The sequence below is a fragment of the Camelina sativa genome, chromosome 18 (genome assembly GCF_030686135.1).
Source record: "Camelina sativa cultivar CO46 ecotype springtype chromosome 18, ASM3068613v1".
In the NCBI taxonomy this organism is placed as follows: domain Eukaryota; kingdom Viridiplantae; phylum Streptophyta; class Magnoliopsida; order Brassicales; family Brassicaceae; genus Camelina; species Camelina sativa.
The window spans coordinates 5,772,695-5,797,258 of NC_141897.1; the positions used below are offsets into that span (position 1 = coordinate 5,772,695).

The 24,564-nt window shown below is 35.1% G+C and overlaps 3 protein-coding genes and 1 pseudogene across 4 annotated transcripts; all 4 read right to left on the reverse strand.

Annotated features, from left to right (window-relative positions):
• Positions 1–9,106: 9,106 nt before the first annotated feature.
• LOC147921576 (uncharacterized protein At3g43530-like) lies at positions 9,107–10,377 on the reverse strand (annotated as a pseudogene).
• A 2,193-nt stretch (positions 10,378–12,570) lies between these two features.
• Positions 12,571–14,754, reverse strand: LOC104760692 (glucan endo-1,3-beta-glucosidase 7). Its single transcript, XM_010483657.2, has 4 exons — positions 14,584–14,754; positions 13,837–14,504; positions 12,997–13,326; positions 12,571–12,865 (listed from the first exon to the last, which is right to left on the reverse strand). Exons 1-4 carry the CDS (start codon positions 14,642–14,644, stop codon positions 12,617–12,619), a joined length of 1,308 nt encoding a protein of 435 aa, XP_010481959.2. The 5' UTR covers positions 14,645–14,754; the 3' UTR covers positions 12,571–12,616.
• A 2,683-nt stretch (positions 14,755–17,437) lies between these two features.
• Positions 17,438–21,015, reverse strand: LOC104760693 (uncharacterized). Its single transcript, XM_010483658.3, has 5 exons — positions 20,646–21,015; positions 20,324–20,373; positions 18,594–20,234; positions 18,415–18,511; positions 17,438–18,266 (listed from the first exon to the last, which is right to left on the reverse strand). Exons 1-5 carry the CDS (start codon positions 20,761–20,763, stop codon positions 17,662–17,664), a joined length of 2,511 nt encoding a protein of 836 aa, XP_010481960.1. The 5' UTR covers positions 20,764–21,015; the 3' UTR covers positions 17,438–17,661.
• Positions 21,016–21,726: 711 nt separating this feature from the next.
• Positions 21,727–23,607, reverse strand: LOC104760694 (B3 domain-containing protein At5g42700-like). 2 transcript variants are annotated; one of them, XM_010483659.3, is made up of 6 exons: positions 23,299–23,607; positions 23,113–23,214; positions 23,004–23,035; positions 22,728–22,899; positions 22,050–22,256; positions 21,727–21,962 (listed from the first exon to the last, which is right to left on the reverse strand). In XM_010483659.3, the coding sequence occupies exons 1-6, from the start codon at positions 23,431–23,433 to the stop codon at positions 21,915–21,917; spliced, it is 696 nt and encodes a 231-aa protein (XP_010481961.1). In that variant the 5' UTR covers positions 23,434–23,607; the 3' UTR covers positions 21,727–21,914. The 2 variants fall into 2 exon arrangements, with proteins under 2 accessions (XP_010481961.1, XP_010481963.1); XM_010483661.3 differs by having other exon boundaries at positions 23,173–23,214; positions 23,299–23,597.
• Between the last annotated feature and the right edge of the window lie 957 nt (positions 23,608–24,564).

Consider the following 24,564-nt stretch of genomic DNA (forward strand, 5'->3'; position numbering starts at 1 on the left):
CAAAATATTAAATTGATGCATTATATTGCCCTAAGTCTCATAGAAACTTGATTAGTTTCAGAGATATCCGAATAAATGGATATCATACAGAGACGCTGAATAAGAATGGCATTGAATATCATATCATCTGAGGAGAAACATATATTGGAAGAATTGTCAATGTTATCCTCTGGATTGTATTGCACAAAAATAAATAATTTTGCATCTTATGTTACAATAAACTCTAAGTTTACTAGTACATTTAAGATATGGCATAAAAGACTTGGACATCCTGGTTCAGTCATTATGCGAAAATTGTGCAAAATTCTAATGGCCATCAATTAAACCAAAAGATTTTTAGATCTGATGAGTTTTCTCGTGATGCATGTTCTCAAGGAAAACTCATAATTCGGCCATCGCCAGCCAAAGTTGGGAATGATTCACCAATGTTCTTAGAGAGAATACATGGTGATATATGTGGACCTATCCACCCTTCATGCGGGCTATTTCGTTATTTTATGGTAATGATTTACGCATCTAGTAGATGGTCGAATGTGTGTCTATTGACCACACGAAACACGGCCTTCGCAAAATTCATTACCAAAATAATCAGGTTGAAAGCTCAATTCCCTGATTATGCCATAAAGAAAGTCAGACTTGATAACGCTGGTGAATTTACTTCACAAGCTTTGAATGACTATTGTATGTCAATAGAAATCGATGTTGAGCATCTGGTTCCTCATGTTCATGCACAAAATGGCATGGCTGAATCTTTGATTAAACGGCTACAACTCATTGCTAGACCGTTAATATTGAGAACAAGGCATGTTATATTGCATGCTGCGACATTGGTGCAAATACAACCAAGCGCATATAATAAATATTCCCCTTTACAATTAGCATCTGGCCAAGAGCCAAACATATCCTATCTCCGTAATTTTGGATGTGCTGTTTACGTTCCTATAGCCCCACCACAAAGAATAAAAATGGGGCCACAAAGGACATTGGGTATATATGTCGGTTATGCATCACCGAGTATAATTCGATATCTTGAACCGCAAACTGGTGATATGTTTACGGCACATTTTGCCAATTGCCATTTTAATGAAGTTGAATTTCCAGCGTTAGGGGGAGGAATTAAACAAGTACCAAAAGATATTACGTGGTATACACCATCTTTGATATATGTTGATCCCCCTACAAATCAACGTGAACTGGAAGTTCAGAAAATTATACATTTACAAAATTTGGCAAATCAATTACCAGATGCGTTCATAGATACAAAAAGGGTGACAAAATCACCATCAAGAGTTGAAATTCCTAGAGAGGAATTCGATGGAAGCAAAGGTAATGAACCTAGGGTGTAATTGAAATGGGGGATGCCAATGGGCTCTAAAGATAAAAATCCCTAAAAGAGAAAGAAAATGGTAGATGAAAAAGTTCAATAAGAACCAAATAAAGAGAAAAATCCTCAGGATGATACAGAAAAATATGATATTTCTATTAACTATGCCCAAAATGGAATATCATGGTATAGAGATGAAATCGATGATGATAATGGAATATTCTCTTTTTCTGTATCTAAAGAGATCGATCATGAAAAAGATGATCCAGATGCTACCATAGGCCTGATTGGGAGAAATGGAAAAAGGCTATGCAACTTAAGTTGCTCTCCCTCAAAAAAAAATGTCTTTGGACCTCTTGTCACTGCATCTAAAGATGTAAAACCTGTTGGTTGCAAGTGGGTATTTGTAAGAAAAATAAATGAGAAAAATAAATAACTTGTACCCAAGGTTTTTCTCAAAGACCTGAAGTTGAATATGAAGAAACATATTGTCCAGTCATGGATGCAATTACATTCAGGTACTTAATGAGTCTAACGGCTTCTAAGAATTTAGATTTGTATCTTATTGATGTAGTGACAGCATATTTGTATGGATCGTTAGATAATGATATATACATGAAAATCCCAGGAGGATTTAAGATTCCTGAAGCATTAGACTCTAAGTCTAATGAAATTTGTGCGATTAAATTACAGCGATCACTTTACGGATTAAAACAATCTGGATGCATGTGGTATAATCGCTTAAGCGAATACATATTGAAGAAAGGGTATGTTAATAATGAATTATGCCCATGCATCTTTATAAAGAAATCTCCATCGAGATTTGTGATCATTGTTGTATATGTTGATGATCTGAATATAATTGGAACTTAAAAGGAGATTGATGATGCAAGAACTCATATGAAAGAAGAGTTTGAAATGAAAGATCTTGAAAAGACAAAATTCTGTCTCGGGCTTCAAATAGAGCATTTCTAAGATGGAATATTTGTGCATCAATCAAATTATACGAAATAATTTTTAAAGCGCTTTAATATGGACAAAGCAACTCCTTTAAGTACTCCAATAGTCAACAGATCTATGAATGTTGAAAATGATCCATTTAGACCTTGTGAAAATAACGAGAAAATACTTGGTCCCGAAGTACCTTATATGAGTGCTATCGGTGGACTCATGTATCTTGCAAATTGCACTAGACCAGATATAGCATTCGGTACAAATCTACTTGCAAGATACAACTCATCCCCTACCTGCAGGTATTGGAATGGGATAAAACATATTCTCCATTATCTTCAAGGTACGATTGACTTGGGATTATTATATCCTAGAAACTCTTCGGTTGGTCTAGTTGGTTTTGCAGATGCAAGATATTTATCAGATCCACATAAATTCCGATCCCAAACTGGATATGTTTTCACAATTGGAGGAACTGCAATCTCATGGCGCTCACAGAAACAGACTTTGGTCGCCACTTCCTCAAATCATGCAGAAATAATTGCTCTTCATGAAACATCGAGGGAATGTGTATGGCTCAGATCAATGACTAACCACATACAAGAATCGAGTAGAATAGTCACCAGTAAAGAGCCAACAACATTATTTGAATACAATGTTGCTTGTGTCGCCCAAATCAAAGAAAGTTACATCAAGAGCGACAAAATAAAGCATATACCTCCAACATTTTTTTCCTACACTCAAGAACTCGAGCAAAAGAAGGAAATTGATATCCAACATATTCGCTCAAGTGACAATGCAACAGCTCTATTTACAAAGGCGCTTCCGACTACCACATTCAGAAAGCATATTCATAGTATTGGAATGCTTCACCTACGAGATTTATGAAGAAAGATTATACATATCTTTTCGAAGGGGAGATTACGTTGCTATACTCTTTTTCCCTTTGCATGATTTTTATCCCAATGGGTTTTTCCGTGACAAAGTTTTTAATGAGGTAGTATGTAACTCGTCAATGGTGATGGATAATCAAGGGGGGGGGGGGTATTGTAAAGCACAAGTGTGATTATTTCATCACAAACACATGGCATTACACTTGTCCATATAGTGTTACATAATCTTTGAAGTGTTAACACTTGTCATTACATCTTTTTACTTGTCATTACCAAAACTAATGAGTGTGACACTCATGTGTTTTGTAATGCATTATATATAAAGTTGTAGGAGAGTAATACACATATAAGTTTCCTTTGATAAAAAAGACTCCCAAAATTTCTCTCACTCTCGTGGCTGCTCCTTCCTCTCTCTCACTTTATTATTTCTTGTTCTCTTTACAAAATATTTCAAACACACATAATTGTATATTAGTTATAAATCATAACAGACTTCTATTAAAACAAAATTTGTTACCATCTCTTATATGTTATATAGAAAATAACTGAACAATATTTATAAATTGTTATTTTTTTGAAGTAAAAAAAAATGATTATTTAATTTTTAAAGTTTAGAGAATGATCGCTAAATTCCTCAGCTTCTGGTAATTTGCAAAATTATTCTGTAACTTTCACGCTTGCAAACTAATTCCTCAAGTTTCCGTTGACTATGCAAAATTAAGTTAAAAAAAATCAATGTTAACTTATACATTTTTCAATTTAATTTTTCAAGTTTCAATTTACGTAGTCAACATAAATTTGGAGAAATAGAACTAATCTGCATACATGATAGTTAAGGAATTAATATGTCTGTCAAATGCAAATATTTGACGAACTAAGTGATCTTTTCTGAAAATAGTCTGTTTTGGTTTAGGAGTTGTATTTAAAACATATTATAAAACCAAACATAATACAATGTACTCTTTAATTGTAATAAGAAAAATTAATAAACTAAGAAAATGTGTATATTACTTTAAATAATATTTCTTATAAAATGCAGTAGCATAATGCATGGATTCAGTATGAATCTATTACTGGAAGGCCACTTATTGAAAAAATTTGATCTAGCGTGCCACCCAAAACGTGATATCCCCACTTTACTCTTAACGAAAGAATTGTTGAATTAATATAATTTTAACCAAACAAAAAAAACTGTCGAGCAGCTCGAATCTCTCGTCTATTGCTGGGAATATCATGGTGGTCGACGGAGAACGAAGGTCGCGATTCGGAGCAGCTCTCATTCCATTACTCTTGCTCGACGGCTGCCTTTGACGCAATAACCGCCGCGTAATTCTTACATTGTTCGTCCGTTGCATTTAATTCATGTAAGATTGAGTTATTTATTAGGTTTTGTACATTTTTCAAATTTTGGGGTTCGCTTGATCTGGGCATTTTGTTGTTTAGGTATGTACATTGGATTGATATATTCTGTTTAAAGGAGCGCAGTAACTAATTGCATTGGTATGTACTGTTTGAATCGTGTTAAAATAAGAGAATCTCATATCTGAGTAGACCAATTTGATTAGAGCGGTATTTTATAGGTTAACTGGAAAAACTGGTACAAATGTATGATTGTAGGACAAGTGTATAACCGGTACAACTGTGGCTATGTAATTGTCTTTTATGTGGTTATATTTCCAGGAGGCGATGAAGAGGAATAGCCACACAAGTGTACATTATGACATTGGCGGATACTATTCAGAGCATGAGTGGATTTCGAAAAATCCACTATATGTTATATTGTTTAAGATGGCATCTTTGGAGAAGATAACATATTATGTGTTAGTAGATAAGATACGGAAGACGAGTGCAATTAATGAAGCCGCAGGAAAGCTGAAATTGATTTACCATCAATCTAAAGCTCGAAGAGAGTCAAATATTGAAGATGACGATGACGTATATGTATTTTTAACATCATTAGACACAGATGGACTTAAACCAGTATTGCATGTGGAGTTGGAAAATGGTGTCGAGCAACTGTCAAGAGCAGAGCGTGGAAGTTCTGTTGGCGTAAATTATGAGAGTGTTGATGATCAACAGTGTCATGCAGGAATCATGACTATTTTTAGAGAGGGGGAAAACATCACAACAAGAGCCGATTATTGTGGAGACTATTATTGAAGAACGGGATATTGAGCATCCGATTATTGATGAGAGAATGGAGAATGCTGAGAGAATGCAGAATGCTGAGAGAATGGAGAATGCTGAGAGAATAGAGAATGCTGAGAGAATGGAGAATGCTGAGAGAATAGAGAATGCTGAGAGAATGGAGAATGTTGAGACAGTGGAGATTGGTGAAAATGTTATTATTGAAAATTGTGAGAATGTAGCGGGTGTGGATAACCCGATAGGTATTGTGGATGTCTTTGAGGGTGGTAGGATTGAATATGTTGAGCCTCCTCGTCATGTATAAGTAAGTCATACTTATAAAGAATGGGAAGATGGTACAGGTCTGGAAATATTTCAAGAATTTTCTTCTAAAGAGGCAATATGGGATGTGCTTAACAAAGCTGCAATTAAGCATTGTTATGGTGTGAAGTCAGTTAAGTCTGACACGAAGCGACTTATGGTGGAATGTAGTCAAGCTGAAAAAGGTTGTGAATGATATTTGCGAGTTGGAAAAATTAAGGATTCTGATTTTTGGAGTGTTAGAGTACATAAAAACATGCAGACATGCTCTCGGACTGAGTTAAACAACTACCACCTTGAGTACAGCGTTATAGGTCCTGATGAGAAGACATATTTGGTGGACTTAAAAATGAAAAGTTGTTCTTGTAGATGTTTTAGTATTGACAAGTACCCATGTGTCCATGTCATGGCCACAGTCAGAAAACTCATGAGGAGAGAAGGAAGAACAGTGCATATCGAAATGCATGATCTCTGCTCAATATATCACTTGATTGAGACGTGGGTATTGGCATATTACAGAACAATTTATGTTGTACCGCATGAGTCTGACTGGAATGTTCCTGCTGCAATTCGACAATTAATGGCTAAACCGCCATAATACACTAAAACTGGTGGTGGAAGAACTCTAGAAAAGAGGTTTCGTTCTATTGTGGAACGTCGTCGTAAGAGGGGGAGGCAAATGAATTTTAAACCTGGAATAAACCTCGATAACTGGTTGCAGCCTCCAAATCGTGCTGGACAAACTGGGGACACCTAAGTTTATTTTATGTATCTTTGTTTTGTGGAATGTTCTGTTTTATGCTTGTGTTGTTTATCGTAGAACCAATTGTAAGTCTTGACAACTAAATTCTGGTTTTATGTATGTGTTTTTTGTTGGTTATTCAGTAAACCAGGTTCATCTGGGGACAACTAAGAATATCACTTGCTGATGAGTTGGTTTTAAGTGGATCAACTTATAGGTTAAACAGGAACAATTTGTAGGTTCAACAGGAACAACTAGTAGGTTCAACAGGTACAACTAATAGGTCCAACAGGAACAACTAACGAAAATTTATTTGTTGTGTCTCAAGGTCTTCTATTATTTGCTGAAATTAAGGTAAATTATAGGTAAGAAAAAGTCCATAACAAGAAATTAGATTGTGAATTTTATTTCTATTTTTTCTTAATACAAGCTATTATTTCATATGAACCTCTCTTCAAAGTATATGAGACTCTTTGTTCTTCTCATTCAATTGACAACAAAATACGGGAAAATACTGATATCGATAAATTTTTCAACAAGAACCTCTTAAGTGATGAATTATTATGACAACAAATGTGACCAACTTTAATCCCTAAAGGTTAAGTAAAGGCCAACTAATAAAACACAAAAATCTTTAAAGTACAACTTTGTTAGTATAGGAACAACTGGACACTTAAGACAACTATGAGTATAGATATCGGTATTTTAGTATTATTCCGCCGACATTTCTGAAGGTAGACAAAACATGTGGAAGCTCAGACACGTGCTCTCCAAAATATATTTATTTTATAACCCGCTCTTCTATTTGATTTCACAATTCAATTCATTTTCTTTAATTATTCACAATTTCAAAACTAGATCTAGGATTTCGATGAAGAGAAGAGAAAGAGAAGCGGCTGCAATTTCAGGTTTCGGTAATTAACAATGCCAATCAGCTACACTGAGAGTTCTGAAACTGAACCAAGTCTCGACAGTGGTTGTGCAAGAGAGGATTGTAATTACGGTGTTCCAACCAAATATTTCTGTGGCGAACAGATTCAACAGGAAGTGTGTGCTTTTGGGCAAAATCAAGGTAGAAAATTCTACAAGTGCCCAAAGAGTGAGGTAACGTTATTTTGTAAATCTTCAAAAAAATCATGAGTATATTGCAAAACTTGTTAGTAAGAAGTCTTTTTTATTTTGAAAAATGAAAAACATGAGCATAGGATGGTGGCCAACATATATCAAAGTGGTGGGATGATGTTGTTGATTACGAGTTTCTTAGGTTGTGGAACGAAATTAGGAAGCAATGTGGTAACAATCCTGCAATGGAGTCAATTCCTGAGTCAAAGCGTCGTATGCATATTGAACTTGATTCCATCAAGGAGCAGAATCAGCAGAGTCCTACTTTGGCGTCACTTTCTGAGTCAATGCGTCTTATGCGTATTGACATTGCTAATGTTAAGGAGGAGAATGAGCTCATTGCAAATTTGTACCGTTTTGGAGGTGGTGCTGCTGTGGAGTCATTTCGTGAGCACCTACGTGTTATGCGTATTGAGGTTGCTGATCTGAAGGAGCGCTTATCCAAGAAAGAATATGAGATTGGTAAGCTGAAGGAGTTACTTTCTAAGTGGTAGTTTGTGTGGGCTAGATTAAGAATATCATCTTTGTAAGTTCGTGAATGATAACATGGAAGATAATCTATCTATCTTTGTTGTTGTAAATTTTTCTAAGACGTATTTGTATTTGTTCTCCATGGAAAATTCTATCTACCTTTTTTGGTGTAAAACTTTATAAGACGTAGTTGTACCAAAATATGCCAGTTGTACTTTCCAAAAAGGTACATACTATAACCAAAAAAGTGTACTTTAAGATTACCAAAAATATTGTAGTTGTACTAAATTAATATTGTAGTTGTACTAAATTAAACCAGTTGTCCAAACTGAATTACACATAGTTGTACTTTAAAAAGGGTTGTACCTAAATAACATCAAAATACAACCTCATTACAAGTCTTCCAAAGATAATACTACTTTCGAATCCCAAAATACACAATCCTACTTTCGTTGTTGCTTCCCACCACTTGTGTATGGTGTCTTAAGCAGATTGGAAGGTTCCCTTCTTCGCTTCTTCCTAGTTTCTATTAAAGTGATATTGTCATTCATATTGGATTTCTTCGCTTTCACCTTCTTCTTCTCTTGATCCTTATTCTTCTCTTGTTCCTCCATTCCCTCTTGATCTTCCATTTCCTCTTGTTCTTCCATTTCCTCTTGATCTTCCATTTCCTTTTGATCTTTCTCTTGATCCTTCTCATTCTCCTTCTCTTGATTCTTCTCATTCTCCTTCTCTTAATTCTTCTCCTGACCAACTGCATAATTTTGGTAACAGACTACTAAAAAAACAAATAATGCATAACTCCACCATCAAATAAACTTCACAAAAGTACTCGATTATACCCTCAACATTAGCAGATACGGGGTCATTAGGCGTCTTCTGACTAATTCCGGTGTCATGTGAAGTCCCCAGACCACAATTTGTTGGCGTTCCCGGACCAAAATTTATTGGCCTCTCATGACAATAAATTATTCTTTCAGCTTCTTTATCTAACTGCGATGATACATACATTTCTAGAGCCTTCACTCTATCAGTTAAGTCAACAAGCTTCTTCATGATTTCCTCAAACCCTTTCTCCATTGCTTCCTTTACTGACCTAATCTATGCACCCATTTCCGGGATTTCATTTCCAATTTCCGGAATTTAATTTCCAATTTATGGGATTTCATTTGCAGTATCAGGGACTTGAATAAGACTTTTACCAGCCAAGTCCAGTTTATACTACCTTTTCCACCATATCTTCTTCTTCGGTACAGTTAGACTGTCTCTCCAACAATCAACAATTGGGTCAATTACACCTATCCCATCATCAAAACCTTCATCTATTATGCGCCTCAAAAGATGTTTCTCATCCATGTCTGGTTCCAAGATGCTAATAATAGCCTGAAACACATAACATATCCTATGATTAATTAAACTATCAACTCAAAGTTCTCAAACTATCTACACAAACTTTTACCGTTTTATTCCCAACTGCTGCATTAATTTCTTCCAAGGAAAAACCTTTCATGCAACTTTCGGTGAACTTGTGCTTGCACATCCTTGGACAATCCCTCTCTGCGGGTACAACTTCTCTAAATTTTCTTCCAAGATGTGGAATACACTCAAATGCCAGAATCTACACATAAAGTTACAATGTGTGAGTGTTAAATCATACGACAATCACATTAAAAGTAAAAATATTCACTGAAAAATACCTCCAGAGGAACAATGAATCCACAAAAGCTAGTTTGTGCTTTTTTTTTCACCGACCTTTTCATGTTCTTCATAACCCTCCAAAGCCCTTTCATACACTCATCAAATGAATAACGCCCCCAAGGAAACTTCTCCACAGCTTCTATGTCATCAACAACACTTAGAAGGACCGAGTCTATGTTCCCGTCACCCTTAGAGCTAGCTTTCACTACCTTGCACAGGAAGTACAAGATAGTCATCCGCATTCTATCAGTTGAGCTCTTACTCTTCATTTTCTTCAGCTTCGCTTCCACATCTTCAATTTTTATTTTTTCAATCCTTTTAAACATCCTTTCTGCAAATGACCAGCCCCCTATTTTTTTGTAGTTTGGTGGGTACTCATGGTAGTCAAACCCGGTTAACAACACATGCTCTTTCAAAGAATACCTAATAGGCACTCCATTCACTACAAACCAACACTCTCTATCCATGTTCGTACAAGCTGTACAAAGAAGAAGCATCCACAAACCTTGCACCATGTGGTTTGACTCCCTAGGCATGTGGAATACATGCTTGAATTGAGAATGCTTCTTGAACCAACTGATTTCTTCTTCAAGTGTCTCTATGTATTCCACTGTCTGGGTCACAAGGCACCTGCTTCCTACCTTACCACCCTTGTTGTATTCAGTTTCCTTAAATAACATTTCCGGCGGCGGTGGTTGGGATTCATCTTCCTCAACATCTTCATAAATATCATCTTCCTCACCTGAATCATCATTATCAGCATCATCACCATCATTATCAGCATCATTTTCAGCATCATCATCATCATTTTCAGCAGTATTATCATCATTATCAGCAGCATTATCATCGTTATTGGTATCCTGCAATCATAGACACACTGACTTAGTTTTTCTAGTTCTCCGAATTTGCTCAAACCATCATTTCTTGTAAATTTGTATTAATTGACACTTATCAACAATTGCTCAAACTAATGTATCTACCTGAGCATTGGATTTTGATTCCTCCTCTTCCTCCTCATGCAATTCTTTCGTAATTCCCTCTTTTGTAGAAGATGTTGCTTCCCCTCTTTTGGTGGGAGGTGCTACTTCTCCAGTTTGAGCTTCTGCTGTTGTGGGACGAGCTTCTGTTGTTTCTAGTTGTTTTGTCGGAAACGCTTCTGTTAGAGGTACTTCTGTGGGAGCTATCACATGATCAACGGCGGCTTCGGTTGTTGACTCATAAACTCTACCACCATCTTTCACAATAGTCATTGCTGAGACCGAACAAGAACAACCAAACGACAAAAATTCTTTTAAACAAACCAAACAACCAAACTAATGGGATGCCAATTGAGCAATTTCGAGAGACTAACAAGATGAATGGAAGCAAATGATCTTACCAATTCCAATTTAATCACCCTGGGTAATTTTCGGCGATGGAGACTACTAACCGGGAGAAGATTCCAAAGTTGATGGGTACTACTAACCGGGAGAAGATAAGTCGTTGGGAGTAGATGCAGAGAACTCACTGAGATCTGGAATCAGAGATAACGGCTGCGCTTTGTTTTTCCCCAGGAGAAGTTATTCAAGTTTTCTGATCTTTAACAGTTAGACTTCGCGATTTAGGGATTTAGGATTCTAGATAGCGGATCTTTTGTTCGGATGCTCTGTTTTATTGGATTCGGGTCGAATAGTTTGGTTGGGTCTGTAATATTCAATATTTTACAAGGCTTTTTAGACATATCCTTCAGTTTTCAGTATTAAAAAAATGATAAACTAATAACGAAATAAGAGGGTGGCATATCCGATCATATTTTTTTGGATAGTGGCCTTCCAACACTGAGCTCATTCAGTATAGAAAATGTTCTAGTTTAGATCCACATTATAAAAAAATAACTTAAGAATATTTACAAAACTAGCCATTTGTGATGTAAAGAAATGATTATTTAAGTCTTCAAGCTTAGAAAATAATCGCTAAATCCCTTAGCTTTTGCATATTTGCAATATTATTCCTCAACTTTCACTTTTGAAAATGAATCCCTAAAATTTTCATTGATTATACAAATTAGGTTAATCGAAAAAAAAAAGTTTTTTGAATTTAACGTTGACTTTTTTAAGTTTCAATTTTCGTAGTCAACATAAACTTTGAAATTAATCGGTCAATTGCAAATATTTGTGTGATTAAATAATCTCTGAAGATTATCTACTTTGATTTAGATGTTGTATTTAAATTTAAAAACATATTATAAAACCAAACACAAACAGTATATATGTACTCTTTCATCGTAATTAAAATATTAAATAAACTAATAAAAAAATATATATATATATATATATATATATATATATCACTATAAATAGTATTGTTTATAAGTTATAATGTACGTATTCTTAGCTAGTTCTATTGATTTAATTGGTATGAAGAATAAATATCATAATAAAAACAATATATTTATCATAAAACAACATAGTCAACAAGAACATTTGTAAGTAAACCTAATAAAGTATTAAAAGACATAATATAAGTTAAATACAAAAAAAAACGTGAATGATATTCTTCTGAGAAGAAAGAAATATTAGATTATAAATCATTTAAATTAGTGGTAATTTATTTGTTTATAGAGAAATTTTTATAAATACTTACTTGTGAATACTTTTTTTGACCATTTTCATTTTTACTCATTACAATATATTAAATTAATTTTTAAAAGTTTTTGTTTTTCTTATTTTACATTTAGAGTGTAATTTTTAAAAATAGAATTTAGTTTTTGGAGTTTAGAGTTTATAATTTAGTTATTTTGTATATCGAAAAATGTATTATAGAAAATAAACAACAAATTAGTGTATTTTTGTAAAAGAGTATTGAAAAAATATATTTTTTTGCAAATGCCTCTTGTTTATATTCTTTTTAGTCGGTTCAATTAGTTTAATTTAGATAGTATAAGACAAAATATAAAATTAAACATTTCAACTCTTGAAAATCGATGAACTACATGATCAATGCATACAAAACGAAGACAAACAACATCGATGCCGAAATAGAGAGAGAACGGCAAATGTGAGCGAGAGAGGCAGAGCGCGGAGTCGAATTGTGAACATCGGTTTGTCCAGAGTTTTTGTCCGAGGGAGTAACAGGTGAAGGGAGAATCATCTGCGGCGGAGCAGGAAAGGTTTGCCCTGTCGGGGCGGCGGCTGGTGGTAGACGTCGCGTTGTTGGCGACTGTGGAGCCATGGAAGACTGGGAAACGTAAAAAAAAATAACATATGGTTTGGTTTAGACAAATAAGAGGACATGTAGTGCCTTGCTTGGACTTGCCTCACGTTAAATTAATATCATATAAAGCCATATGTTCATAAACAAAAACGTACTTGGTTATTGGTAGTCTTGGTGAGCCCGATATCGTAAGTCATGGTTAGATCAGGTTTAAACAACCCGAAGGCTCGTTCTGAACCTTTCCCAGGCTTGAGATTCTCGTCGTACAATGCAAACAAGTATGTCTCGATCACTTTCCCGGGCATAAGTGGCGTCCCGGACCCAGATTTCAAATGAGCAATGAGGTTTTTATTGTAAGCTCTAGCGTTCTCAACTGTTGCACCAGCCTCTTCCGAATCTCCCTTGTATGGCCACCCAGTCTCAGCGACCATTATCTCTACGTCTTTAAACCCCATTGAGTTTAAAGCTGAATACACCGCATCAACCTTCACAAAACCAAATTTTTACCACCGTAAACCACAAAATAGATTTGATCTCATTTTTTTTTTCCTTTCTATATTACAAATCAAGTTTTCCGTATTTAGTCTCCTTTCCTAAAAGTATGAATCCATAATTGCAAATTTCAATATCAGTTGTGTTCCTTCCACTTAACTTTAATAGGTACACTCACTTTGTGTCCTTTACTGATTTATACCACTTTTTCTTCCTAGAGCACAATTTTCACTTTTCATTCATTTGACGTAACTAAATGTGCTAAACTTTTTGATTAAGGAAAGTGTTTTGTCAGAATAAAACTACAAGAAAAATTCATTCAATTTATCAAAAAAAAAAAAAAAAAAAACTCTAATAATATATCATCTCGTTACCCAACTTTAAGTATACATCAAAAAATTCATGAAATACTTTCTGTCCACTAAATATATTTGGTTCAAATATAATAACTTCGATTAAAGTAGCTAAAACTTAAAATATGTCAAAAGGAAGTAAAATAAAACCTGAGCATCGAACATGTTCATATACTTAAGGTTGCTGTTGGGGTCGACACGGCCAGGATTAGTCTGAAACAAGCAATAGGCCAACGTTTCGGGTCTCCGGTCTTCTTGGTACGCGAAAAACGGGTACGGGTTAACCGCAAAAGGTGACCCGGTCTCACTATTAAACTCTAGCAACCCCTTCAATATATCAGCATGTTCCGGTTTAAATACCGCGGTCGAAGGAGGGTCTGACCCGGCCAGAACCGACATTACATGTACCGTCGAGACCTTAATTTTCCCGCCACCAAGAGACGCCGCCTCGAGAGCACTTTGTACATTTTTCATAGCAGGTAGAAGCTGCGACATGAGGGTATTGTCGCCAAAGGTTGTGACCTCGTTCCCAACGGCTATAAGAACAATCTTGCTCGCTGGATAATAAGGTATCACGTTGGTTTCGACCCAAGTTCGGGCGAAACCAGGGTCGGATGCTAAACCGGGTACATCTCCGTTGGCTGCACCGATAACGATCTCGATCCCCGTGTTTGCGAGGGCCTTGATTACAGCCGGGTCGGATCCGTAAAGACGGACTTTTTGGAAAGTTGTGGACTGAAGAAGCTTTGCACTGGCTGAGGGAGGTGGAAGATTGTCGGCGGTAAGGCCATAGTTTACTCCGAGGAACGGTTGAGACTCTGTTTTGATACATGTGAAAGAATCAGATTTAGAGAAAGTTTTAAATATGAAACTGTAAATGAGTTTTTGAGAACTTACTTGATAGATGTAAACATGAGGAGAAGAAGAGTAGGAGAAATGAATAAACAGAAGCTGCCATGGCTGCTCTGTTTTTTCGTTTTCTGTGTTCTTTTGAATTTGAATTGTTCTGATTTGTAACTTTCGTTTGTCCCTATATTATAGAAAACTATGGAGTAGAACTATAGATATATATATATATATATATATATATGTAGAAAACGACCGACGTTGTTAAGGTAAAATGTAATACTTTCGAAAATTTAAAATGGTAAAAAGACACGATTACTCTCTCTTTTTGATTTGGACCAATGATAAGTTAGTATAATACCTACAAAACTGAAATACATTTAAGGCTTTTTTTCTTTTTCTTTAAGTATTTATCCTAGTACTTAATAGTTCCTTTTTCTTGTCAACGTATTTAGTAGTTCTTGTTTAGTATATTAAATAAGTGGAAAAATCTATGCACCATGCATCCCCTTAATTTTAAATTGGTCAATACAGGATTTATGTACACAGTTCCTTTTTGTTTGGATTATACTAAACGAATTTAGCTTTGGATTTGTCAGAGAAAACTAATACTGTCTCTTTCTTTAGTAAACGAAGACTACTACTATTAGTATTAGATATAAATAAAGAGTGCTTTTAATAATATAACAAAGAACTCGGCATTGTTACCAAAGAGAAAAAAGAAAAGAAAAAAACTCTTGCACACCTCAAGGAATATTGCTTGTATAATCAGAACATTTCTGACACAGTTTATAGTATAATTTTGTTTATAAGCCGACTAGCTGACTATTTAAAATTTCAAAGATACCCGGTGAATATAGTCATATACTTCTGACATACATTTATTAGTTTGTTTAGATTTTGTTACATTTCGTTTATCTTCAGCTTCCAACTAAAAATCAATTGGCAATTACTAGATTGGCCCTAACCAATTGGCAATTAGTAGATTGGCCCTAACCTTTTATATATTAATGATAATTTTTATCAAATTTTAGTTGTGGAACTTGGATTGTATTTCAACAATCTCCCCTTCAAATCAAGGACCATATATGGGATTTTAACATGCCTATTCGAGATGATAACTCAATCTCGAACCGATCTCACTTGGACCGATAATAAACCCCTTCTTGGGCCTCCATTACTCGGGTTAATAAGAGGCATGTCCGTATCCACTTTTCTAGATCCACCAGAATTTTAACCTTAGGTTCTGATACCATGTTAAATTTGGGCTTATCTTGGGCTTCCAACTAAAAACCAATTGACAATTAATAGATTAGTCCTAACCCTTTATAATGATAGTTTTTATCAAAATTCAGTTGTGGAACTTGGATTGTATTCCAACACATTTAGAAGTTAGAGAATTTGATAAGTGGGTTTTACTTTGGTGCTTTAACAATAGTGAACTTGCGGAAATGTTTATTCACAAATTAAGACATATAGACTCTCCGAGGAAAAAGATATTACATACAGTACTTGACAAAGAAACAAAATACATCATGGAAATGTTCAAAGTACGTGTTGAATGGAAACTAAAAGAGACAATAAAAGAAGATTAAAATCCTAAAGTGTCTTTAGTTAATTACTTACATGAAAAAGTGAGACAGAAATATTAGAATAAATTAGAATTATTTTCCACTCTTAATGAAGCATTCAGCACATAGTTAATTATTAACTAGTTTAAAATGATGGCTTTATGTTAATTAGATATTCCTTCTCGACTAAGAAATGGAGCAATGCACCGAAGGTGGTGGAGGAGGAGAGCAAGGAATTAGACATTCCAACATCTACCACAAAGATGGAAAAAGAACAATAATAAAGAAGAAGCTGTCGCTTTTGCTGTGGCCTAAGGAAAAGATAAAGCATGTTTTAACTATTGTTTTTTTCCTCAAAAAGACGGGGAAAATTATTAAAACAAAAGCAACAAAAGGCCTAACATTTGAACCACAGTTTTCAAACTTGGGTTGTTTGAATCATTTTGTATTGTAACGTAACTTCCAAAAATTATCGAGTGGTAGTGGTAGCAATCGTTTCCGAGCAAAATGGTATACGAATTTTATTGTTGATTGTGTAGTTAAAAGACTACATAGTTCAACTTAAAACTAGATAGTTTGAGTTCCATTTTAGACCAATAGACAGTATGATCCAACTCATATGTTATACGTGCGTTTTTGTGGGAATCAGAACGGTTTAAATCTTGGATTTGAGGATTTAACCGAAGATCAAACTTAGTAAGAGTGTAAGACAATAGAAAGCCGTAAGAGAACTACTAAAAAAAAAAAAATTGACTAAAATCATAAAATTTTATAATTTGTACTCATTAAGAATTACAACGGTTTTATGGTAAACTGGACCCGATTTACGGTTCTTAATTCGTGAAACCCAAATATTTGTTACTAAAATCTCGAAATATTGTTTTATAGTTACTTGTTTTGGGATGAAAAGTTCATTGGTCCTCATCAAGTTCACTTTTCCCCCACAACATATACACTTTTAAAAAAATTATTTTAAAAAATTTGAAAGAGTTCTGGACCTAATTTTGCCCATATATACATTATCAAGTTCAGTTGTTTTTTTATAGTATACATTCTCTTCACGAATAAAACTAAAGAATTTTCGAAATCCTATATGGAAAACTGAGAATAAAACTCATATAGATCAAACCAAGAATAAAGTTGGGAATTTTAGCGAAAGATAGTTTTGAAAAGTATAACTAAGAAGTAGATATGATAGTTTGAAGATATAATTTGGGGAATGTATACTTTTTGTGTTTATTATGAAATGATTAGACTTTTATTTTTCATCAAATACGCACCTATATTCTTATTAGCCACGCAAGAAACTAAAGAGTACACCTACGAATCTACTATTTTTGTTAGTTGTTACATCAAATCGCATTGACAGTACACAAAAGACTCACTCTGACCATCGATTCGATTTCCATACCATATCATTTGCTCACACAAGGTTGAAAAAAAAAAAAAACCATTTTCAGACAAAACATTAACGAAGTGGATTAATGTCTGAAGATAAGTGATCACCTAAAACGTAACAAGAGTTCACTTTTGACTCGGAGAGAAAGAAGAGTCTCGTCTATATGCATATAAGATCTCTTGTTATCTCCTCCAAGAGTCCACTGAAGACTTCCCTCTCTATATCCCTCATAACATCATCTTTCTCAATAAAGGCGAGCATGGAATCGTTCCAACCCATGTCCCACATTGAGTTCAAGTTTGGGTCTTTATGGAGAACATCTCTTTCCAACACGTAGTCTTCAACATGTGATCCAATGTTGTAATCTCTACCGTCGGCTCGCAGCTTCTCTAACTCTTTGCTCATTTGTCTAATAAGATGGTCCAGTGAGTTTACTTTAGAGGAACTGATGGGTACCTTGACGAAAGGATGTACACTTAACTCTTGAAATCTCCTTTTTCGTTTCATAAGCTCGAAGCCACATTCGAGGATTAGATTTTTGTCTTCTTGATAGTAATCGCTTTCAACGGAGGCGTCATGAAAAACATTTGGTGGAATGTTGAGTTTGAAAAGTGCCTTTGCTGTGTCTAGAAATAGTTGGCTTTTCACAAATATTTTCTTGAGGTTAATTTCATTTTCAGACAATGTATCTGTGGTTTCTTGTTTCCGGTGTTCTTGTCGCTTCTCCAACAAAGGTAAACCAGCTTCTACCTCCTCTTTGGTTCCTGAAATAATTGAAACTTATTTTAGTTCCATAAAAAAAATCGCTTACTTGTTGCCTAATATGCTTGTGGCTCTATCATGAGTAAAGAATGAAGCCTTGGATATGTGGATATGTTTTCAAAACATACATTGTTTTTGTTTTGTTCTTACCTTTACATATTGTCTTGGGTAATCTCTCTGAATTTCCATTAAACTTTGATATTGGAGCTTGTTGATCTATCCCATCCGTGAACATAATCCCATGATGCTGCTCATGAAAATCAAGACACAGAGATTAGAGTTAATATATACAGATGGTGTGTGAAGTTTATATACAGTAATAAGCTTACGTTTTCTAATGGAGCTTGGCATGTGACTCTCTCCGCGGCAATAAGAAGAATTGAGTCATCTTTGATTCCTCTCTTATGTTCTACCACACTTTTGTTTGATGATTGGACCTCAGCACCTGAAACTTGAGAAGTTTTGATGCATGTCTCTGCTTCTTCCTTCATCTTATTACAGTCATTATCACTTATGCGTAACTGATCATGTTTTACATCTGCTTTCTTAATCTCTGGTCGCTTCATTACTTTGCACAATCCTTCATTTTGATTATATATACCTTGGTTTTTATTCTCGCGGATCTTGGCTTTATGCACCTCTCCTTCTCTTCCCTTTTGTGTTATTTCAACATGAGAAAAGCTTTTCCTTGGAGCTTTAGCATTGTCTGTGACTGTGAGGGGTAGCTTCTTTTGTATATCCACTGAACTCAAAGGTCTTGGTGATTGATTGGGCTTTACGCTATATTCTCGCTGCAACTTCTCTTTCTTGGTGATCTCTTCTTCCTCAGGTTTATGAAAGATTAGTTTCTTCTCAGAACTAAGTTTCTGTAAAGGCTTCCTCGCGACAACCTTATGTTTATGTTCTGTTGGAGATGGACTCCTTCTGATAGCAATTTTCGTCGTCACTTCTTCATCCTTCTTGTATGAAACTTTGCTTCTTTTTCTACTGTTTGAAATTGAATCATCTTTCTCTCTATCTTTCTGCTGAGACTTGGCTTTGTAGTTCATCTCACTCGCGGTTTGAGTCTCTTTATGTACTACTAAATCCAATGATGTTGACTTCCTTGGTGCCTTTTGTTCAACAAGATTTTCACTAGCTTGCATTACTCTATGCCTTGTGAGATTCTCTGCAGATTTAGTGGATTTATCATGTATGTTGTTGGTCTCTTTTCCATCCTCTGGAAACTCTCCTAGTCCCATCAACTTGGCAACAACACTTGGAATCCTTCCTTTCTGAGGTTTTAGTGATCTCTCTTCTGTATCTCCGCAACTACTTGTTCTTCTATGTTTGTTCTTCTTATTATCCTCTTGGTAGTTAAGTGCCAATAGTCTCATCTCGATATCTGCCTTGGCGACTTCTTTGATCTTTTGGTAATTTTGGTTATGAGCTTCATCTTGATCTTCATCATCGTTTTCGTCAAGCAGCTTGATTCTGTTTTTCCTCTGTTTATTCGTTGTGTAATCAGAAGCTTGTTGTATGTCTACAAGCAAACGGATAGACTTTTCCAAGTCAATAGCACCTTCCATGAGTTGTTCACCGCATTGTATCGAGTACCTCCCTTTACGAAAACTGAGGCCGTTGCTACATGCTTTAATTATCTGATTCAGTTTTTGAGCTCCCTTTGAAATCTCTTTGATATGAACATGAATCATGGGACTGCTTGAGGAAGGTTGTTGTTGTTGTTGTTGTTGTTGCACCGAAACTTGACTGCTTCTTCTTTCTCCCAAAGATCTCTTTCCTACTTCATGCAAGAAGCTAATGATTGAGGCACTCCCTGAAGGATCTCCTCTTGTAGCTTTCCCAGCATTCTCAAGTGCATATGCTAAAGCTTTCGAAAGATCGATTTTCTCCATGCTCCGGCCTTTTCCATAAGGAACTAACTGATTTGAAGCCTCTACGCTGCTGCTAGTGAGTTCTTGAAATGTTGTCTGAGAGCAAACAAACCATTTGATATTAACAAGATAATGAAAAGGCTCATTGAGAATATTGAAAGTTCAGAAGATGCTTTATAGCTTACAGATTTTGCTCTGGATCCCTTAAATCCTCTGTTAATATATGCATAGTTATCTGCAACCACGAAAAAATAAATTGGCATTACAGAGATTTTTCATGTAACTAGTCTAATCTGTTCTAGATTAATGTTTATTGGTAATACTTAATAATATGGAAAAAATCTCTATTTAGCCTTGATGAACTGGCAAGGAGCATTTTAGCCTTTGTTGGTTACTTCAACTAGATCTAACTGAGGAAGTCAGGAAATTTTGTAAAAAAGATCAAGAACCTAGCAAGATACATGCTATCTCTCTTCAGATTCAGTGTTTTGTTCATTGATTATTTACCTGTTGGTAGGCAGTTCTTAGAGCCTGAAAGCTGTTCCTTCCGAACGCGAAGATCATCCAACAACTTCTGAGCGAAATCGGACCTTTTCATCATCCTCTTTTCGCCATTCAAACTCATTTTCTCTTCTTTTCACTCTTGAGTCCAGAATCAAGAAGACACAAAAAAAGACAAGTCTCTGCACATACATTTAGCTTTAAGGTTTATTTCTAAAGACTCAATAGTACACAATTTTTATTTTTATTTTGTTTGGTTTGAGTTGTTTTCTTGACTTAATCTTTGGTTGAAATGGTACTTTCAGTGTTTGGTGAGAAAATTCTAGTAGTGATAGCAAAAAATCTAATTGATAACAATGGAATGTGCGTTTTGGATGATTGACGTGAACGTTAGGCCCTTCTGAGTTAAAATGTGTGTTTCTTATAACTTCGATTGCAAGTTAAGCAATGACGAAGGCCTTCCTTTGCGACTTAACTTTCAAGCCTCCCCTCACTCTGCTGGTGCCTTTGAATTTATTATTATGAACAGAATATTATAATTTATGCGTACCAAAATATTAAAACTCCAAATGGATTGTGCATGGTAATATATATATTTTTTCGAGTATTAATGAATTAAGAATTATTAAACATTACTTTCATGCAAATATAATATAGAGAAGTACCCTTCACCATCTAAAGAGTTAAGGTAAAAAAAACAACATATAATTTTTTGTCCCTACATCTTGAATTTGTATTGCTAGATGAATATCGGGAAGGATCTTACAAAATGATTACACAGTTACAAATAAAAAAAAAAACAAAAAACAAAAAAAACAAATAAAAAAAAAAAAACTAATTTAAGATGTATAGATTGATGACAAAAAAGACAAGTGGTGGCATGACTAAAGTTTTGACACATTAACACAAATTTTAAAAAACTTGAATTACACATGTTTGCCCCTATTTCATAAGTAGTTTTAGGGGTAAACTAAGAAATTTAGTGTAAAAAAACACATTGTAAATGTAAAATAACACTTTTTGTAAAACAAAAAAAATTCTCTAAAAAATGACATTTTTTGTGAAACAGTAAAGTAGAATTTAAACATAAAACCAAATTTAGTTTTTATCTCTCATTCCCAAGATTAAAAGAGTTTTACACTAATGGAAATAACCACTTCCAAGTTCCAAAACATTGTTAACCATATATCAGATTTTAGCGGTGAAGAGCACAAAAGACAAAAAGGGCAATAAAGTTCTAACTCGGGCCATTTCCAACTTCTTGACATGATCAGCTCATATCTCGGAGCTTTCTCCAGAACTTCCAACTCTTATAATGTAAACCTGACCGAAGAACAACGACATTGATCATCAGTTTCAGCATTATTTGCCCAAGATTGGTTAGTTAGGTTGTAAAAAGGGTTTACAAACCTTGAAAGCGGTAGGGCGAACTAACTCGAAAACAAGAGTATCCCCATACGCTAGATTGTGAGCAATCGCGAATCCCATCCATCCACCACTAAGTCCAGTCCTCTTCGCTAAGTGGATGGTCTCATACTCCTCCCCTTCTTCATCTATCAAAGTTATGACACCATCATGTTTCCCGAGGTAGGATCTACAGAACTGAACTGGAAGACCCTGATTGTAACATACAAAATATACAAGTTAATAAAATTCAATTCTATAACCATAGAAGAGACTTGATTAACCAGAGAAACGCCCAAAACCAAGACCTTTAGACAAATCTAGAATGATGTTCTTGAGCTGGAAAAGCTACAATTCCCCTGCACCATCCCTAGGCTATTACAAAATAGTCCAGCTCTAGCATCTAGACATAACCGTCCTGACATTATTATCTCGAACTCATCGGATTAAAAGCCATACTTTTCCCAAGTAACACGCAATGCAAAGACTGGTGATGGACTCTAAGCAAACAGACTAGCAATTATGCAAATGTAAGTTATATAAATAGCTAAACTCAACATATACAGCTTGACAGCTTTGTAACACGAACCGATGCAAAGACCAGAAATGGACTCTTTAACCACACATAACGAAAATTAAGCAATGTAAGTTAATTTTTGTTAGTGTATATAAAAGTTGATTTACCAGCCAGAAGCCACCAGAAACATGTGATTGAAGCATAGATTTAACAAAACTTGGGTAATCACTCCCCAAATCAGCTTGAAATTTCTCAGCTCTTGCAATAGCCTCGTCTCTGATTTTGTCAGAAACATAAACCCGATTCGACAAGTCTCTCCTTTTACTTTTACTCACCCCCCTAAACAAAAAAAAAAAAAAAAAAAAACCCAAGTCAAGTTGTACAATTTCAAAAAAGATAAGATCTTTAGAGATGAAAAAAATCAGATCTTTATGTAATTTCACCTTCTACGATTCTGAACTCGATGGAGATCAACCTGTAAAAACAAAAACCCCAATTTCATAAAACGAGCTAAAACCCTAAAAATCAAGGAAAAAAAAAAAAAAGACTTGCTTCTTTGTAAACAGGAGTAGAAGAAGAATTAGAGAGACGGCTAGATCGACGAACAATCACCATCTGCTTCTCTGGTGTCCGAGGAATACATCTCTTCTTCATCTGTTGTCAACACAAAAGACTTTAAAATTTAATACGATCTATGATTGTGTGAACAGAGGAGAGAGAAGAGTAAGGATTCAAAACTGGGGAAGTCTTGAGAGAAGTGGGATTGAGATTTTGAGAGAGTTTTGGAAGATTCAGAGCTTCCATTCGTTTCTTGTTCTCTTCCACTCTTTTCAGACGAAACTCTTCGTAGTTTGATTGTTTCGCGACCACCATTTTTTTGGGTTTTCTTCTTCACAGATTCAGAGCTCAACTCTGTTTTTTTTGTTTTTGTTTTTGTTTTCCTCTTCTCTGAAAAGAAGCAAAAACCCTAACTGACCGTTCGGAGCTCAGTGATTTGAATTTGTGGGTTCTGATACTGAGACTGAGTTGAGTTCCATAAAAAACATCAAGAGTCAAAAGAAGGATTCTTTTTACCGAAACAAAACAAATGTTTGGGCCTTATAGTGGGCTATGGACTAAGGAACAATTGTCTTTAGAGATAAAATAAACCCAATAGTATCTACAACCAAAATTTCAAAAAAAAAAAAAATGTTACTATTGTTATAAAATAAGTGTTTAATTTTGTGGTGAATATAAATAATAAAGTTTAATTTTGTGGTGAATATAAATAATAGAGAGAAATTTTATACGCGCAGAAAGATTGAGATACTGAGTAAAACAGAGACGAGGGAGAGAGATTTTACTTCTTCTATAATTGAAGTTTTTGTAAGTTATATTCGTATGTTACAATGAACGATTCATCGCTCAATTTATAGAGGTATAAAGAGAAGTTACAGTGCTTGCATAGTGACGATAGGCTCTACAAAATTTACGTAACATTTATCACATGCACGCATCCTTTTGTGACTTTGTGAGTTCCTCCTATTTTTGACTTTCGTAACACTCCCCCTTGGAGACCAGTGTCACTATGTCTCTTGCGTAATATCTTTTGTTGCCTCATTAAAAACTTTTCTAGGAAAACCCAATGAAAAAAACATTAGTAAAGTAAAAAGAGTACAACCTCGCAAGCTCCCCCTCGACTGATCAAGATTGCATCTTACAAGTCTTGTTGACGACGCATTCCAATGTTATGGACATGTTTCCTGAACATGGTCGTGGGTAATGACTTTGTGAAGAGATCTGCAGAATTCTCGGATGATCGAACATATCTTACTTCAATGTCTTTATTCTTCATGAGTTCTTGGGTGTACGAAAAGAACTTTGGAGGGATATCTTTGGTTCTATCACTTTTGATATACCCTTCCTTTGTTTGAGCAACACATGTAGCATTTTCTTCATATAAGATAGTTGGCTCTGTATTCTGATGAATTCCGCTACTTGATTTAATGTGTTGACTTATCGATC